The following is a 19519-nucleotide window of genomic DNA, read 5'->3' on the forward strand; positions in this document are numbered from 1 at the left end:
TTACTTTCATTTGCACTTTTTAAAGAGCGGTTAGCCTTTAAAAAGGTAATTTGGTTAATTAGAAATGTGTCAGAATTGTAGGAGCCTCTCTTTAAAAGTAATTGTCACTTTTCTGTAGCTGGATTTCTAAAAGTAGGGGAGGAGGGAATAAGTGAAAGGTGACTTCTGTTCTTAAATGAGGAGTAAATTGTGGGTTGGGTTTGTCTCTTCTAGAATGGAGAGAAGTTGAGTCACCTTAATGGTTCCTTATAGGATGAGATGGTCCTGGCTTTCATTTCTGTTATGTAGTATACTTGTGTAAAACAGGTGTTGCTGTAAAGTACAGATTGAGTAGCCTGGAAAGAGGCCTGAAATGGAAAGACTGGACTAAATAATGGCTAAATAATGGTTTATTATCACTAATTGTAATCTGATGTTTTTTCCAGTTTGTCAAGTAAACTGTTTGTCTGCATATATTCCTCCTATTTTTGTATAGTCTCTCCAGCTTCTTCTGAGTAAGCAACACTGGTAAGCAACTTCTGGCACAGCAGTAACTTACTTTATAGGATGGTTTCATAAGAAAATGAAGCTTATGCCAATACAGTGTATTTGTGTACCACCATCCCCCATGCCATCTACCTTTAACTCTGTCAGGTTTGTCCAAAGGTGCTGAGAGGTATGGAGGTCTTGGCTCTGGATTCCTCTGTGCTCTGTGGGTAGAGGCAGACCAGAGAGGAGAGAAAACACCTTGCTGCAGGTTATTCCACATTGTTTGTCATCTAGGGAGGATCTGTGGGAAATCAGGCTTCATTGGATCATGTGCATACAGCTTTATTTTCTTGAAAGCCTTTCATCTAATGATGAAGGATTTAGGAATATTTTTCAAGATATGCAAGAGCGAACTGGTCATTGGTGAAAGCATTATTATAGTGGAAAAAGCTTGAGATTTATCCAAGGTTGAGGAGACCCAATAGGTGAATGCCCAAGTAATGAGGAGTGAATACTGACAGCAAGTTTTTTAATAAAAGCAAGAAAACAAAGTGGTGTGTGTCTTTTACTGGATGCTGAGTATAACAAAATTAAAAAACAGTTCCCAGTAGTAACTGTGCAGTGGAGTAACTCGTGCATATTCTCATGCATTTGAAAACAGAAAATTGAACCTGGATGTTTTAAATGCTCGGGCAGGAGTTTCAGTACTGAGGTAGACATAAATGAGGTTCTTGGCCAGTCTGTGCCTGAGGATCAACCTAAGGGATTATGGTTGGTGTTTTTTCTTCCCTGGCCTTTAAATTCCTGAGTCTATGGAAAATTTAAATCTGTTGTTGCATTTTTCTGGTAGGAGTTATTTGCAAGGTCTGTCCCGACTTCCCCAAGCAATAATTGGCAGTGTGAGCAGTGTGTGAATGGGTAGGGATAGGAGGTAACATACCAAATGATCTAGATATTTAGATGCCCATGTAGGAAAAAATACATTTAAGAGAAAAGGAAGGCCTTTTTTAATTCTGCGCACCATCTACTTTGCGGGTTGGCAGTGTCAATAACTGCTGTAGAGCTATGCAAGAGTCCACATGACAAGTGTTAATCTCCTAAAACTCTTGGACTGGGAAGCATGGAAATAATTCAGACAGACTAGATACTTAGCTCTGCTTTGCCCTCACTAGGTTACAGAGTTGGTTTTGGATATTTGTGCTCCTTGCCCACTAAATGTAGTGAGGTATATTTAGTTGTGATTGCATCAGTTAATGAAATGATAGTGATGTGATAAATTGAAGCTTGTGCTATACAGGTTTGACTTTTTTTGGTCTGTGTTACTCGAGCATTGAGAACACAGTACTTATTAGTAACAGCTTAAGAAGTTTTTGAAGTTCAGGGGGAAATCACTTGTTGATTTTTTTAAGGATTTTTGCACATAGAGATCTGCGGTTCCATTCATGCAATTTTTCTACTAAATTGTTTCATTTTGCTCTCAGGATCTTTGCTAAAAGTTGAAACAAACTGCTGGTATCTGTGACAACGCTTTCTGTGCAAAATAGAAATTTTTCTGACTTCAGATGCTGATTGCTGAAACAGATGGCATCATGGTTTTCCACTTTAGCCTTATCTTTTGGGAAACTATTGTATGTTGGCAAGATAGATGCCTAATAAGATCATCTTCTAGTAGTGTGGAGTACTTGACCAATTACGTAGGAAGAGCTTGGATCATCAAATACACTATTAATGCGATTGGGCTGATAGAAATGTGTGGATGTGGGGGAGTTGTGTTCCAGAACTGTCAATAGCTTTTCATTCCCTATGCTAAAGGTTTCAGAAGTGCTTGATGAGGATGCTAGTGAGGTAGCTATACTTTTCTGTTAATGTAAAACAAAACAGAAAATAACCCTTAAACTTCATTGTGTAGGCAAAATGCAGTGTAAATGGGGTTTTATTTGCATTGAGTGAAATACTGATAGTACAGTAGTATCTAGATTCTAAATATATGCAGTGCTAAATAGAAAGTTTTGTTAAGGGAGAAGCTGCTGCCCAAGCATTCACACACCAGTCGAGGACCTGAGACTTCAACTGCTAGGACCAGAGTCCCTTCGCAGTGGGCAACTCCAGTGAGCCAACGAGTGCCCCTTCTGACTCCTCACACTCACTCTCAGGTGCTTCCTCTTCCCTCAGGCTCGACCCAGTGTTTCCCGAAGCACAATCTCGGACATGACATATGTCAGACAAATTTATTAGGTGGTACAGCGATGTAGAACAGCTTGAGCTGGGTACCTCCAGAGAGGGACCCCAAATAAAAAGAATCACTGGGCAATTATACCCTTACAATTGTAAGTTCCCCTCCCCTTGTGAGACAGTTTGGTCCAGTTGGAGTATTTGGATCTGAGGTCTCCTTGCTCCTCATTGGATCCTTCCACTATCTCCAGACGGGACATTCTTTTTCTTTTCTTGAGGAGGCAACTTCTGCTGATGGATGTGACTGTCTTATCTTTCTAATTCACACTGGTTTTGGGGACTGCCCTCATGTAACATGTCAGAGTTCAGTGTAAGTTCATCAGTATCTAGGTGAAAAATCACAGCTTGCGGCCTAAGGCTTTTTACTACTGCTATACAATGGATTCTGTTTGAAGTAGGAAGTGACTCCTATAACAGGTACTTTCTGGTATTCTTATATCGAAGGTATGTCTTTCAGATCATAGAATCTTTGGGTTGGAAGGGACCTTTGAAGGTCATCTAGTCCAACCCCCTGCAGTGAGCAGGGACATCATCAACTATGACAGTCCATCCACAGATGCATCAACAGCCTTGAACAGACTGATTCAACAGACTGTTGAATCAGTCCTGTTGTGTGTTGTCCGATCCTTGTGTGTCTGCTGTTCCCCATGCTAGTGTGACTAGCTGTAGTGGGGAAGGATGAGTTCTGGGACTGCCATAGGCTCTGTCCATGTTCCTCCCCAAGTCAGCCAAGCTCCGAGGTGAGACTAGATGAAGGAGAGGTGTTTGTGTGTGTGTCCTGGGGCAGGAGCAGGATGAAAGGGTAGTGTTGGACTAGGGAGAAGGTCAAGTATGTCAAGAGGTTTTGTAATGAGATGGAAGTGCTAATGCTGCCCTGGTCACCTTCCATAGTGAAAGGAATCCATCATGGGATTCTGTTTTGCAGGAACAAGGGAAATTATATCAGCTGAGGAACTGGCAGAGCAAGGAGGAGAAGAGAGACCTTGAAATGCTCAGGAAAGATGTGAACCTTTGTTCAAAGATTTTTTGAATATTGTGATAGTTGGTAGCCTGTGATGCTTCCTGTTTTGTTCCTGGTACTGTGAAAGATGGTAGGAGACTATCCATTGCTAATTCATATCAAAATATCATAGTACTGGTTTATGGAGTGTGATTTGAAAGACATACCTCCAATGCTGTCCTTTTGTTGAAGGACTTGATGACAGTTATATTAATTAGGAAAAGTGCTTTGGAATGAACTCCCGCATAATAGGTATGTTCATGATGAGCTCGGAACTTCTGTGATACTTTAAAAATCAAACCAAATTTGAAAATTGTCATTTTCAGGTTTTCAATTTATAGAAAATGTAACTGTGATATTGCTGCATAGTCTCAGGTATCTTATTTGTAAATGAAATAGTTTGAATTAATCTTATTTAATAGTACCTGAGTGAAACTCGGTGTGTGTACATGTAAGTCATAAAAATAATGCTCTGCTTTGAGTGTAGATCATTGACAGTAAATAAAATCTCCAAAGTGATGATTAAAACATTTGGATGTACCCAAAGAGATTGAAATGTTCAGTGTGTGATTTTTGTTTTATCACTGCCATCTGATTTCAGAGATCAGCAGATGGATCAAGTCCAGAAGATGGAGATGGTAAGAGATTTGATTGTAAGATTAAGAAACATGAGTATACGTCTCTCTAGGATTTTGTGCATTTTCTCTAATTGCTTTTTTCTACAGAATCTGATCGAGAGGATGGGAGCTACTGTCCACCTGTAAAGCGTGAGAGAACTTCATCCTTAACTCAGTTCCCTCCTTCTCAGTCAGGTAACTGTTGTTACAATGTCATATATGACAGCTGGGTTTCCTTCTTACAATTTTTTTTCCTTCCCAGTTGTGTCAATGGTCTTACTACTGTCTGCTGTGCTTTGGCTTAAGACCACAGTAACCATGTACTCTGTCTTTTTCTATGTTCTGTGTTAGCAAATTCAGTGAAGCCCAAAGGAGCTGATAGAAATGTTTTAAAAAATATTTTCTATTTGTAAGTTTAAAAGCTGAAACTATAAATATATATAATCTTACACTGTTAAATTGAAGAATTTACCAGAAATCTTCTTGATTTGTTGTGATCAGGTCGCTTCTTAAAAAATTACATATAAATGCTACCTTTTTCTTAGTTACTCTGCTGCCAGGCAAAACTTCCAAGTCTCAGGTTGTGCTTAACTTGTTTTAGTCCTTTCCTTTTCTCCTATTCCTTTTAAAGTGGAGAGGATTCAGTGCATTTCAGCAACGTTCTCACCTGTCAAATGCAAGAGAGAATGACCACTGCCTGTTTGTGTATACAGTCAAGGCAGCAAAATCACTGGGAAGGCCGGGGCAAATTCTTGCAATTCATGTATGTGGGAATAGTTATGTTTGATATTTGTGTTCAGCCACAGAAACAGTCTCTAAAATCATAGAATCTTTGGGCTGGAATGGACCTTTAAAGGCCATCTAGTCCAACCCCCCTGCAGTGAGCAGGGACATCTTCAACTAGAGCAGGTTGCTCAGAGCCCCATCCAACCTGACCTGGAATGTTTCCAGGGATGGGGCATCGACCACCTCTCTGGGCAACCTGGGCCAGGGTTTTACCACCCTCGTTGTGAAAAATTTCTTCCTTATATCTAGTCAAAATCTACCCTCTTGCAGTTTAAATCTGTTACGCCTTCTCTTATCGCAACAGGCCCTGCTAAAAAGTCTACCCCAATCTTTCTTACCAGCCCCCTTTAAGTACTGACAGGCTGCAGTAAGGTCTCCCCAGAGCCTTCTCTGCTCGAGGCTGAACAACCCAGACTCTCTCAGCCTGTCCTCACAGCAGAGCTGTTGCATCCTTCTGAGCATTTTTGTGGCCTCCTCTGGCCCCGCTCCAACAGGTCCGTGTCTCTCCTGTGCCGAGGGCTCCAGAGCTGGACGCAGTACTGCAGGGGGGGCGTGTCAGAGCAGAGCAGAGGGGCAGAATCTCCTCCCTCGCCCTGCTGGACACGCTGCTTTGGATGCAGCCCAGGGTTGGTCTTCTGGGCTGCGAGCACACATTGCTGGCTCATGTCCAGCTTTCATCTACTACCAGTACCCCCAAGTCCTTCTCGGCAGGGCTGCTCTCCATCCCCTTCATCCCCCAGCCTGTGCTGATACCGCAGGTTGCCCCAACCCAGGTGCAGGACCCTGCACCTGGCCTTGTTGAACCTCATGAGGTTCACAGGGGCCGATTCCTTGAGCTTGTCCAGGTCCCTCTGGATGGCATCCCATCCCTCAGGCGTGCCAACCACACCACTCAGCTTGGAGTCATCTGCACACTTGCTGAGGGTGCACTCAATCCCACTGTCTCTGTCACTGATGAAGATATTAAAGAGTACTGGTCCCAGTACAGACCCCTGAGGGACACCGCTTGTCACCAATCTCCATCTGGACGTTGAGCCATTGACCACTACCCTCTGGGTGTGACCGTCCAACCAGTTCCTCATCCACCCAATAGTCTACCCATCAAACCCATCTCTCTCCAATGCAGAGAGAAGGATGTTGTGGGGGAGTGTGTCAAAAGCCTTAGCGAAGTCCAGATAGACAACATCAGTAGCTCTTACCTTGTCCACTGAGGTGGTCACTCCATCGTAGACGGCCACTAGGTTGGTCAGGCAGGACTTGGCCTTGATGAAGTCATGCTGGCTGTCTCGAATCACCTCCCTGCCCCCCATGTGCCTTACCATAGCTTCTGTGACTGGTGCCATGGGCAGAATTTTGCATTTTTTGACCATGGGGCGGTTTACATGGTACCAGCCCTGCTTGCAGCAGATGGGGTTCAACTATCTCGATGGGGGGAAAGGATTCTCGCTTATGAGTTGGCGGAACTCATCGAGAGGGCTTTAAACTAGATTCGAAGGGGGAAGGGGATAAAACCAGGCTCACTAGAGATGAGCTGAGGGGTGGCATGCTGGAGTTGGGGGTGAAATTGTTAGCCCAGCTCAAGTGCATCTACACCAATGCATGCAGCATGGGCAGCAAATAGGAGGAACTGGAAGCCATTGTGCAGCAGGACAGCTATGACTTAGTCACCATCGCAGAAACGTGGTGGGATGACTCACATGACTGGAGTGCTGCAATGGATGGCTATAAGCTCTTCCGAAGGGATAGGCAAGGAAGGAGATGCGGTGGGGTGGCTCTGTATGTTAGGGAGTGTTTTGATTGTATAGAATGCAACAATTGTGATGACAAAGTCAAATGCTTATGGGTAAGGATGAGCGGGAAAGTAAACAAGGCAGATACCTTGCTGGGTGTCTATTATAGACCACCCAACCAGGATGAAGAGGCAGATGAAGTGGCTGGGAGAAGTCTCACAATTGCAATCCCTCGTTCTTGTGGGGGACTTCAATTTACCAGACATCTGCTGGAAGTCTAACATAGCAGAGAGGAAACAGTCTAGGAGGTTCCTGGAGTGTGTGGAAGATAATTTCCTGACACAGCTGGTAAGTGAGCCTACCAGGGGAGGTGCCCCGCTTGACCTGCTGTTTACAAACAGAGAAAGACTAGTGGCAGATGTCGTGGTCAGAGGCCGTCTTGGGCTTAGTGACCACAAAATGACAGAATTCTCAATTCTTGGTGAAGTAAGGAGAGGGGTCAGCAAAACCACTACCATGGACTTCTGGAGGGCAGACTTCAGCCTGTTCAGGTCACTGCTTGACCGAGTCCCTTGGGAGACCGTCCTGAAGGGCAAAAGGGTCCAGGAGGGCTTCAATTTCTTCAAGGAAATCTTAAAGGTGCAGGAGCAGGTGGTCCCCATGTGCCACAAGAGGAGCTGGCAGGGAAGACGACCGGCCTGGCTGAACGGGGAGCTTTTGCTGGGACTCAGGAAAAAAAGGAGAGTTTACCACCTTGGGAAGAAGAGGCAGGCAACTCAAGAAGATTACAAGGATCTCATTAGGTCATACAGAGAGAAAATTAGAAAGGTAGAAGCCCAGCTAGAACTAAATCTGGCCACGGTCATAAGGGATAACAAAAAATGTTTTTACAAATATATTAACAACAAAAAGAGAGCCAAGGAGAACATCCATCCCTTATTGGATTGGGGGGGCGGAACATTGTCACCAAGGATGGACAAGGCTGAGCTACTTAATGCCTTCTTTGCCTCAGTCTTTAATAGCCAGACCAGTTATCCTCAGGGTATTCAGCCCCCCTGAGCTGGAAGACAGGGATGGGGAGCAGAATAAATTCCCCATAATCTAGAAGGAAGCAGTTAACAACCTGCTATGCCAGCTGGACACCCACAAGTCTATGGGCAGATCCCATCTGGCCCCAAGAGTACTGAGAGAGCTGGCAGAGGAGCTTGCCAAGCCACTCTCCATCATTTATCAGCAGTCCTGGTTAACAGGGGAGGTCCCAGAAGACTGGAGGCTTCCCAATGTGTCACCCATCTACAAGCAGGGACAGAAGGAGGATCGCGGGAAGTACAGGCCTGTCAGCCTGACCTCCATACCAGGGAAGAACATGGAGCGGTTCACCTTGACAGTGCTCACAGGGCATATGAATGACAACCAAGGGATCAGGCCCAGCCAGCATGGGTTCATGAAAGGCAGGTCCTGCTTGACCAACCTGATCTCCTTCTATGACCAAGTGACCCGCCTAGTGGATGAGGGAAAGGCTGTGGATGTTGTCTGCCTGGACTTTAGTAAAGCCTTTGACAGCGTCTCCCGCAGCATTCTCCTGGAGAAACTGGCGGCTCGTGGCTTAGACAGGTTTACTCTTTGCTGGGTAGAGAACTGGCTGGATGGCCAAGCCCAGAGAGTTGTGGTGAATGGAGCTAAATCCAGTTGGTGGCTGGTTACAAACAGTGTTTGCCAGGGCTCAGTTTTGGGGCCAGTCTTGTTTAATATCTTTATTGATGATATGGATGAGATGATTGAGTGCACCTTCAGTAAGTTTGTAGACAACACCAAATTGGGAAGGAGTGTTGATCTGCTCAAGGGTAGGAAGGCTCTGCAGGGGAATCCTGACAAGCTGGACCGATGGGCCAAGGCCAATTGTGTGAGGTTCAACAAGGCCAAGTGCCACGTCCTGCACTTTGTCCACAACTACCTCATGCAGCGCTACAACCTTGGGGAGGAGTGGCTGGAGAGGTCCTTGGCGGAAAAGGACCTGGGGGTGCTGGTTGACAGCCAGCTGAATATGAGCCAGCAGTGTGCCCAGGTGGCCAAGAAGGCCAACAGCATCCTGGCCTGTATCAGCAGTTGCGTGGCCAGCAGGAGTAGGGAAGTGATTGTGCCCCTGTACTCAGCACTGGTGAGGCCACACCTCGAATCCTGTGTTCAGTTTTGGGCCCCTCACTACAAGAAGGACATTGAGGTGCTGGAGCGTGTCCAGAGAAGAGCAACAAAGCTGGGGTCTGGAGCACAAGTGTGATGAGGAGCGGCTGAGGGAACTGGGGTTGTTCAGTCTGGAGAAGAGGATGCTGAGGGGACATCTTATTGCCCTCTGCAACTACCTGAAATGGGGTTGTGGTGAGATGGGTGTTGGTCTCTTGTCCCAAGTAACCAGCGATAGGACGAGAGGAAATGGCCTCAAGTTGTGCCAGGGGAGGTTTAGACTAGATATTGGGAAAATTTTCTTTACTGAAAGAGTGGTCAAACATTGGAACGGGCTGCCCAGGGAGGTGGTGGAGTCACCATCTCTGGAAGTATTCAAAAAACGTGTGGGTGTGGCACTTTGGGGCATGGTGGTGTTGGGTTGACCGTTGGACTTGATGATCTTCAAAGTCTTTTCCAACCTTAATGATTCTGTGATTCTAGGAGGATCTGCTCCATGATCTTCCCAGGCACAGAGGTGAGGCTGACTGGTCAGTAGTCCCCAGGATGCTTCTTGCCTCCCACCTTCTTTAAAATTTGGTGCAAAAAGACTTTTTCCAGTCTCCAGAGACTTCACTTGACTGCCAGGACTTTTCAAATATCATGGAGAGTGACTTGGCAACTACACCAGCCAATTGCTTCAGGACTCTGGGATGCATCTTGCAGGTCCCATAGACTTGTGCATGTTCAGGTTCCTCAGGTGGTCTCGAACCTGATCCTCTCTTTCAGTGGGAGGGACTTTGCTCCTCCAGTCCTTGTCTTGAGGTCCATCCACTTGAGAGGTGTGGGAAGAGAGCCTGCCAGTGAAGACTGAGACACAGAAGTTGACTACCTCAGCCTTCTACTTTTCTGTTGTTACCAGTTTGCCAGTCATGTTCAATGGAGGGGGAAGGTGCTATGCTTTCTTTGATCTTCCTTTTCTGGCTGACATACCTGTGGAAGCCCTTCTTACTATTCTTTGCATCCCTTGCCAAGTTCAGCTCCAGCCACACCTTGGCCGTCCTGACCCCATCCCTACACAACCAGGCAGTGTCCCTGTACTCTTCCCAGGATACCTGTCCCTGCTTCCACTGCCTGTGCATTTCCTTCTTGCCTTTAGTTTGCCCAGCAGGTCTTGAGTCAGCCAGGCTGGCCTCTCGCCTTCCTTTCCTGATTTCTTACACCTGGGGATTGAATGTTGCTGACAGTATTTGATGGCCTTGGTTTACAGAAAATTTTTCCCTTTCCAAACCTCTTAAGTTTTTTGTGGAGTTATGTTTCAAGGGTAGGGAAATTTTGTTTATATGAAATCTTCATCTTGTTTAAGCTTAAGGCAGACCATAATAAAAAGAGAGAAGGGGGAATTAAAGGAAAGAAGCAAATAGGGAAAAAAAAATAGTCTGCAATTTAAATACAAAAGGCAAGTGCTGCATCTTTTAGTATAACAGTGTTCAGAGATGAGTTTCTTCTCTTTTCAACATATTTAAGCTTCTTCCACAACCTCATAAAAGCTAAAAGAGCTGATAAGTATTGTCGTACATTACCTCATGCAAGGTGATCTGTTGGAGACAAACCTATTATCATTGCCTTGTGACTCTTGATGCATCTACCTCCTGCTCTGATGATTGTTTTTCATAAACTGCATTGTCTGTGGTTCTTTGTGCAACACCACAAGTAATTTGGTGAACTGCTGAAGTAACTGCTGAACAGGGCTTCCTTACCAAACTCCTTATTACTTGCTTCTCTAGGTCCTAGCAGAGGGTGGAAAAGAAACACTGTCCCATGCCTGTTCCTTTCAGATGTTTTTGCTCTTTTGTTTACTGTTATGTTTCTTAAATGTGATATCTGCAAAGTGTTCTCTCCTTTGTTTCTGTAGAATTTTTGTCCTTACAAGACAGTTCAAATGTGAGTTGCCTAGCTCTTAGTGCAAACTATGCTATCACTCTCAAGCCTTTTGAGGAGCCCAGGTGTTAGCAGGCACTACACTCCTTTCTTCCCTCTCTGCAGAGGCCTTTTGAAATGTTACACATATTTTGTAATATTATACATTCTAACATCACTTTTAATTCCTAGGTCAGATACAATTCAGACTGTGAATCTTGTGTTGATCTTCTCTCTAGAATAAATGAAATATGCTCTTTCTCTGTTTCAGGAGAAACTAAGGGGATTTTATGGACAATGTCCTGTTTACTTCTGTGGCTGTCATACTGTTTTAGTTTAGAAGAAAGAAAAACCTAAAATAAAATAATGGCTAGAAAAATCATTTGCAATTTGCAGCTGTAATATGCCTGGGAACAGACTTTATAATTAAGAACAACATACACCACTTCTCTTTATTTTTCTTTTTCCTTGACTGCAGTAACAAAGAACAATGTGTTTATGCCATCAAGCTTCTGTGAACCCTCTACAGGCAATTCTGACTCAGAACCAGGTAAGCTTCCTCATTTGTCTGCTTTTTCTCCACAAACGGTTCTCAGTCTGTCATGATTCAAAGTACTCAGGGTCTTACTTCTGAAGTGTCAATCTGGGAGATTGGAAGTGGTGGTGGTTCTGATCTTATCTTGCTCACTTCATTGCTTGATTTCTTGCTTGCTGGAGGTATTCAAAAATAACAAATATAAAAATTCTTAAATGCTTTGTGAGTGCTGGTGGAAGACTGGAGTATGACTCTATGCCCACCTGTTAACCTCAAGATAAAACTTAGGGGAAATTTTCATTGATGTACTTTGGATACTCTTTTTTAAATTTTTTTTATTAAATCAATTCAGCCACAATCTGTGGTCATGATGATGTTCAGCCGTGACCTGTGAACCCTGTGTTGACTGACTTTATTTTGTTAATCACTGTTGTTCTGCAGTTTGGTTGTGTTGGTATTGCTGTATAGCATATTGTTATCTTAAGCTTAAATGGCATGAGAATAATAATAATAATTATACCTTGTAAGTTTGTAGGAACTCATTTTGTAATAGCTGTGGATTTATGAATATTATTTTTTTAAGATTTTTGTATTTTATCTAAAAACCTTAACTGGTGAGTACAAGCAAAGGAATCTCTTTTACCTTCATACTATAAAAGCATAAGGTAAAAGCTAATGGAATTACAAGAAACTAATATTAAGCAATTAAATTTAACTTAATTATAATAATTAGGAGTTGGGTGCTTGTTAGCAGCTGTCATGTTCAGTCATGCTTTTGATTGTCCTTTCATTAATTTGATTCTCACTTAAACTCCGTTAAGTAGCTCTAAGTCCTTCACAGAAGGAACTTCATTTCTTTTGTGAAAATGGTCTGTTTCATGTTTCGCCTGAAAAACAATTTCAAATCTTTTTTCTTGCAACAACCTGTGTTTCTGTCTTTGTATTTGCTGTGATGATCACTGAAAATTCAGACTTCTTTTGGAAAAAGTGAATTTGTTCTTTGGATATTTCTAAAACTTGTAGGTTGTTACAGTGGGGAAAGTATGAGGAATTTTATAATGTATGTAGTATGTTACAGCTATGACCTTGTAATTTTGTATTTTGCTTCTAGAGGAGAAGAGCAGTGGATTTCGGCTGAAGCCTCCAATACTTATCCATGGTCAGGCACCTAGTGCAGGTGAGTTCGATGTTTTCTGCAGCAGTATGAAGAAACCGGTTCAAGCATTTTACTTAGTTAGGAGTTTCCTCAAACTGATATTGTAACTGGAATGTGGCAATACTTGTGTTCATGCAGAAAAGAACTTTGTATTATCCAGAGTGGTTATGCCCATATCCGCTGTGTAATGTGTATAGAAACCTCCAGAATTTTGGCTTGGATCAGTAATGTATTTCTGAAATGTATCGCCCAGTTGTCTCTGCTTAGCATGCTTTGATGCAATTCTTAGAATAGTCCTGGGCTTTGTGAACTCAATTCCTTTGGTAGTAAACTGTAACAAAAGGAGTGCTCCAGGAGCATGCTGAACAAGTTCCAGCCCAGCCATTAATGGGTGCTCAGTCTGGGACCAGGCTAGAGCAAAGTCTGAAATGTTCACTTCCCACTTCCTTCTTTCCTTGGCTTTTGACCATAGAATGGATGTTGGGTCCTTGATCCTAGCTGTTCTGCTGTATGGTTTGGCTCTTACTGAGTTTCCTGTTTGCTAATGTAGACTTAGCTAGTATGGGAAGTATGTTAATACTACTGCTCCTTAGGAGTTTGAGAAAAAAAACACTGTGTTGGTAATGGAGGTTATTATTTGGTTTTTATATATATATATAAAAACCCTGTTTATTACATTTACAGGAAGAGTAGTAAATTTAAAAAAAACAAGTTCAAATGTTCATATGTCAGCTCAAAAACACTTAAGATAGTTATATTTTGGTGGTTATCATGTTCTTTGAGTATGGGTGGCCTGAAATGGAACTAGTTGCAGAATATTCAGTTGAGTTGCTATGAGTAACTTCTGTTGCAGTATTTTATCGGACCAGGAGTTCATCTTTGCTTTGTTTGGTGAAGAAAACTGAACCTTCTGGGATTGACATAACCTTCTAGAGTTGATGTTAAGATGTTTTGGGGTTTTTAAAGTTGTTTAAGGTCAGTTGGCTTTTTGAATGAGTGGAAGGAGAAAAGAAGACTGGAAATGTGTTGTTGATTAATATGTCAGTGAATAAATAGGATTGCTTGTGTACTGTTTATTTCTCTTACATTTTGACTTTTATTTCTGAGTCATTGTCATAAACTCTCCTTCTGTGCTTTCCTGGATAAGGTAAAGAATATATTTTAAAGCCTTTTTTTTAAGGTAGGAAATTGTGTTCTCTTTGGGACAAATTCTAATGTGAGGCTGAGTGAGGGATGGGAAAGAAGGGAATGGAAGCTTTTTAAATGTCTTGTTTTCCATTGTGTGTTTTGTTGGAATCAGTTACAGAAAAGATTAGATGAAGGTGAATTTTACAACTTTAAAGCTTTATAGCTCTTGAAAAAAACTTCATATTTACAGGTCTCCCTAGCCAGAAACCGAAGGAACAGCAGCGAAGTGTGCTACGTCCAGCAGTATTACAGGCGCCACAGCCAAAAGCTTTCTCACAGATGGGTAAATAATGCTTTTGCTTTTTAGAATACCACAGGGGGAGAGCAAAAATACAAAATCTCTTTAGTATAGTGGTTTGTTTTCACTTGGCATCTGCCTCTGTTTTTCTGGGTTTTTCCTTTCAGAAAAGAAACATCTTAAATGTTAAGTATATCTGTGTTATATAAGGGATAACACAAGTTGAACCTTCAGTTTTTGTGTAGGATGACTGTCTGCCATTTCCAGGCCTCCAACTTTGTAGTCCATGGTTGGTTTTTGAAATAAAAAGACTTTTAAGGGTGTGGATTGGCAATCTCAAATGACAGCAGTGACCATGGTGTAATAAGCTACTGCTGATCAATTTAACAGTAGTGGTAGACTTCAGCTAGCAGCATGGTGATGTAAAATGCGTAAATCACTTGGAGGTGCCTCTAGGCCTGGGGACCGTTTTGGAGTTGTGACTTTGACATACAAACTGTTCAAGGTGTCCATGTCTCCTCCTATGTTTCCCCAGCCTCCCCTGCCTTTTGTTATTTGGAAGTTCAGTTGAACTGAAACAGAAGTAACTTCAGTTAATGCTTAATCTGGCATAGCACGAAGCGTTTCTAGCTTGATTTCTTGATATGTCTGTTGGCACAGATTGGACTCTGTAGAGAACTTAATATTGGGGTACAAATTTTCAGTAAGAGTTCAGTATGTAGGTAGCTGATCAGTCCAAAGAGGAGCCCTGCTGGCTGTGAACAGTATTAGATTGAAGCAGGGTGGTTGCTTGAAGTTGTATGTGTTGAAGTCCCTGCAGAATTTGTATATATAAGGGACTTTTTGAAGGCTTGTTTTTCTATATATGGAATTTTGATTGTGCTAAGTATTGCTGAATCATGGACCTCGTGCATCTTGCAAAATATTATGGGAACTCTGTAGTTTACATTGCAAGATTTCATGGACTTAAGAAATCAGCATGCAATTTTCTACATGAAACTTACTACTTTTAGGAAAATCTAAATATCTGGAGAGTTTTTGCAATTTTCTCATTCTTGATCGCAGTTCTCAGCAGTGGCACCAATGGTGTAAATACCCCGCCAGATTCTGCAGCCACATCAGAATCACTAAGTAATGCAACACCGAAAAGTTCTGACTCTGAAGACAAGGTGAGTTAGAGAAGGATTGGAAAGACTCACAAGGTGACAAGCTTTAAAGTAGTATTCTCTGAACAGTCTATTTGTTTAGTAATGTGAATTCAGCTTCGTCAGTGATAGCCCCCTTACCATAATATGGTAGTACACTTTAGGTATAGTAGTAGATTTTATACTGTCCTAATAGTATGCTATATTTATATTTACTAACTCAAGAACTGTAACAAAGATTTACTGAATCCATAGTTTAAGATGGTTTTTCATACCTATCTTCCCTCACAAAATATATAAAAAAAAGGCTCAGTTCTACTTCTGCTCTAATTGGTTCCTTTTAGTCCTTCTAGCTTTATTTCTAATCTTACTGTAAAGTCTTACTGCTGCTTGAGTGATGCCATTCCTACCATAGACATTGAATTCCTGTAATTTGGGTGTCTTGGTTCAGTGGACTGATAGTCAGAATACTGCTTTTTCATCTGATCAGTTTGTGTGAAGAAAGAAATCTTACTCCTGCAGGTTCATCTCTCACTCTGTGTGCAGGGAGTGGGTCAGGAAAGTAGGGCATTGTCTTCTATGAGGGAGAAAAAAAGCTGTCTCCTCCAGTGGCTGTCACTGGGTCTGACTGGTGCTCCTGTCAGGCCAGAGACTAGGAAGCACATGCTGAATTCCTGTTCTTGTCTGAAACAGATTTGGTTTTGAGCTGGGCGAACTGAGCAGTTTGTTGCACATGTTCAGTCTTCCTTCTCAGATTGCCTAGCAAAAAGTGATCCCCTGCACATGGATGATGGCTTTACTGTTGTTGTCTTGGTTTCTAACAATTGAATGTGGGACGGTGTTGAGAAATGTGAGGATGGAAAACAAACAGGCAACTGAAGTGAATGAGTAACACACAAAGAAGCTTAGAGACAGGAGCTGATAGTGGGTAAAAACCCAGGGGTGGCAAATAAATTCCCTACAGGAAATGGTGGGGGGAGAGTGTAGGTAATGAGTGACTGAAAAGCTTCAGCTAGAGGAAAAGGCATCTAAGTGCATTATAACTTATGTATTCAGTATCTTGAAAGGAAAGTACTTAAATAGTTGCTTCCCCATGCTGTGCAAAGTGTGTTCAGTCCTTTCTTCCTGCAGGTATTGAGCTAACTGTTGGCATCTTAAGATATGTTGACTGAGACCATGAGAAGGATATTTGGAGATTTTTAGGGTGTGTGGGTTTTGGGTGGATTTTTAGGGTTGGGGGTTTATTTTGGTAGCTTCATTAGACAGTGGGTTACTTCTTGATGCCACATCGAGCATAGAAGTAGTATTGTTAACAATGCAAGAGTACGCAATGGTTTACTTGAAATTCAAGTCTCAATTTTGAAATCTGAATATCTAAGCAGAAAGACTTCAAGTGTGAATGGCTTTTTAAGGCTTAGTGAAAGGCTACTGCCATAATTAAGTAGCAATAAGTAAATTCATTGCATGTATCAGTATGAAGTCTTTGTGGGACGTGCTTGTTACCTCTGTGTATGTCATTAGGGAGACCCTCTATACATTTTTAACATCGTCCTCTTGACTTTTTTAATCAAAGTCCAGAAATACTGGAAGAAGTTTTCTGACAGAAGAAAGCTCTTAAATCTAGATGTTAAGGTTCACTGAAAGCTAAATGTGAAAGGGTGTAAAGTTTCATAACTGAACATTTGCAATTTACCAGGGACTGTGGTGGGATATTCTTCATTGTCCTGGCATTTGTAGTCAGGATGACTGGCATCTGCCTGAAGCTTTCCAGCACAACTATACATAATTGGAGGTCATACAGTAGTCATGTTAAATGCTGGAATATCTCTGCAGAATATTAGATTGTTTGATAAGAGTGAGTGGTTCCTTCTGGAATTAAAAGTTTTGTATTAGTAATTGTATGTGCAGAGATAGGGCATAGATTTGATGTACCACAGAGAGTGAGCTTCCTTGTGAGAGCAAGTACATGGTATTTTGCAGTTATATATGAGCCTGGTCTGCACTTGTTAGAGCAGATCTAAGTCATGGTCTTATTTTACTGGCAGAAATTCTTTTTTTGAGGTCTCTGTCTTGTGCTTATACAAGGTAGCAGAGTGGGAATGTTCTCTATCTGGTTGTTGTCCTACTCGGAGCATCTCTGTGGCAACCTGTACCTATTCGGGCTAGGCCTTGTCTCTGTCTTGAAAATCCCTAGGAAACTGCAGGAGCCCTAAGCGCGTAGTCCGTAAATGGATACAAGGTGCAGCCTTCTAGTCAACTTCCCTTGACTGGTGGGAGAGTCTGGCTGAAACTCATCAGATGTGCAGGGAAGCTTGATAGGCAGCTGTTCAAGCCTACCATGCAGCCTTTGGCCTTTTTGGCAGCAGGGAGGTACTGATCCTTATCCAGAAGGAGGAGGAGAATATCCTAGGTTAATGATTTTTTTCTTTTTGTTCAACAGAAGAATCTTTTACCCTGTCTGCACCATTCAGTGGTGGAGGACTACTCCCAGCAGGCAGCAGTGGCCCATTTCTGACTACCAGCAGGAAAAGGATGTCTTTGAAATGCCAGAATTAGAATCTGAAGGCAGATGACGCAGCTAGGTTATGCAAAGTTTATGTCCCTTAAACATGAAATGGGATTTGCAAAACTCCTTTGGACCCAATCCAGTGTTGTTTTTCCACTGCCACCTTTCCCCTGCGCAATACGTGCGGAAAGTGCCATGGCTGGCAGCCTATCTGAAGCACCTGTAGGCAAAAACACTCTCTATGAGAAACTAACAGGAGGAGTTGGTGATCCAGTGCAGTGGCAGTTCTGTAACCTGGGGTTACAGACCGTAACTGGGGTCACGGACACAGGAGGTTCACTTGGACAACTGGAGTACTGCATTGGATACCTGTGAGCTTTTTAGGAAGTAAAGCAGGAAAGACTAGAAGGGGATGGGTTCTCCTATGCTCAAAGAAGCTGCTTGAATGCAGAGACTTTGGTTTGGGAAAGGTGCTGAGCGGGTCAAGTCTTTATAGATTAAGATCAGAGGGGAAGCCAACAAGGGGGACATTAAGGTGGACCTCCACTAGAGTTGGACTGATGAAGATGAGAAAGTAGCTAAAAACCTTTGAGAACTAGAAGCTTCACAATTGCAGACCTTGGTTCTAAAGGGGAACTTTAGGTACTTGACACCTGATAAAATGGCAACATGTCCTGGTAGAAATACTCCTGGAGATTTTAGGAATACATTGAGGACAGGTTGTTTTTGATGAAGGTGCTAGGTAAGTTGACCCAGGCGGGTACTCAGCTGGACCTGGTATTCACAGCATACAGATGTTGAGAGTAGCTGTGACTGCAGCAGCTATGAGATGGAGTTTGAGATCCTGAGGGAAGTGGGGAAGATAAGTAGCAGAATAAAGACCCAGACTTCAGGAGAGAAGACTTGTTCCTCGGGCTTGTTGGTAAGATCCTGAAGGACAGAAGGGCTTAGGAGAGCTTGTTATCTTTACAACCAACCCCCTTAGAGTTGAGTAGTTTATCCCAGTGCGCAGGAAATTGTGCAAGTGTGGCAGGAGGCCCGTGTAGATGAACTAGGAGCTCCTTAAATCCAGAAAGGGAGTTTACATAAGCTGGTAAAGAAATCAAGGTACCTGAGAGATTTACAAAAGGATTGCCTGGGCATGTGGGGAGAGAACTGGGAAAGCCAAAGCTTAGTTTGAGTTGGAAATGACTGGGAATGAAAGGGCTGCAAGAAGGGCTTCTACTGGTGCATTAGCAGCAAAGGCAAGATGAAGGAAACCTGTAGGCCTGCTGCCAGATGTTGGAGGGAACCTAGTGATGAAGGACATGAAAGAATCTGAGGGAGTCAATGCCTTTGTCTTGGTTTTTACTGGAGAGGTCTGCTGTCAGGTCTACCAGGTCTCTTTTCCTAGGGGAAGTTTGTGGGAATGACTTATGGTAAATCTACTTAAGGACTGTCTAAGACAGTTTGACATACACAAGTTGATGGGACAAGGCAGCATGTATCCAAGGGTGCTGAGGGAGCTGGCTGGTGTTACTGTGAGACCACTGCCTATCTTCAAAATGTTGTGGTACTGTGGGAGGTCCCTGTTTCTGGGGAAGAAGAGAACATGGCACACGTTTTCAAGAATGGCAAGAAAGAGGATCCAGGAAAGTAGAAACTGCTCAGCCCCTTCCTCTGCCTTCCTGGTGAAGGGAGTCCTAGGATATGAAGCATGTTAAAGTGATTGAGAACAGCCAGCATGGATAAAACATGGTGGCCGACCTGAGGTTGGTTTTTTCCACCCTCTGAGATGATTTGCTGTGCAGAGGGCAATATTTGTTGGTTTTGACTTTAGTAAGGTCTTTGACATGGAT

The 19519-nt window shown here is 42.9% G+C and overlaps 1 protein-coding gene across 1 annotated transcript in view; it reads left to right on the forward strand.

Annotated features, from left to right (window-relative positions):
• RANBP3 (RAN binding protein 3) overlaps nt 1-19519 on the forward strand; it is a gene marked incomplete at its 5' end in the record, with an annotated part of 57016 nt that overhangs the window by 22913 nt on the left and 14584 nt on the right. The window contains 6 exons of the mRNA XM_082010873.1: nt 4302-4338; nt 4426-4512; nt 11392-11463; nt 12560-12625; nt 13983-14075; nt 15096-15199. Of these exons, the coding sequence (XP_081866999.1) occupies nt 4302-4338; nt 4426-4512; nt 11392-11463; nt 12560-12625; nt 13983-14075; nt 15096-15199 (459 nt within the window). The remainder of the gene's footprint in view (nt 1-4301; nt 4339-4425; nt 4513-11391; nt 11464-12559; nt 12626-13982; nt 14076-15095; nt 15200-19519) is intronic.

The sequence above is a fragment of the Phaethon aethereus genome, assembly GCF_964289735.1.
Source record: "Phaethon aethereus genome assembly, chromosome: 26".
NCBI classification, from domain to species: domain Eukaryota; kingdom Metazoa; phylum Chordata; class Aves; order Phaethontiformes; family Phaethontidae; genus Phaethon; species Phaethon aethereus.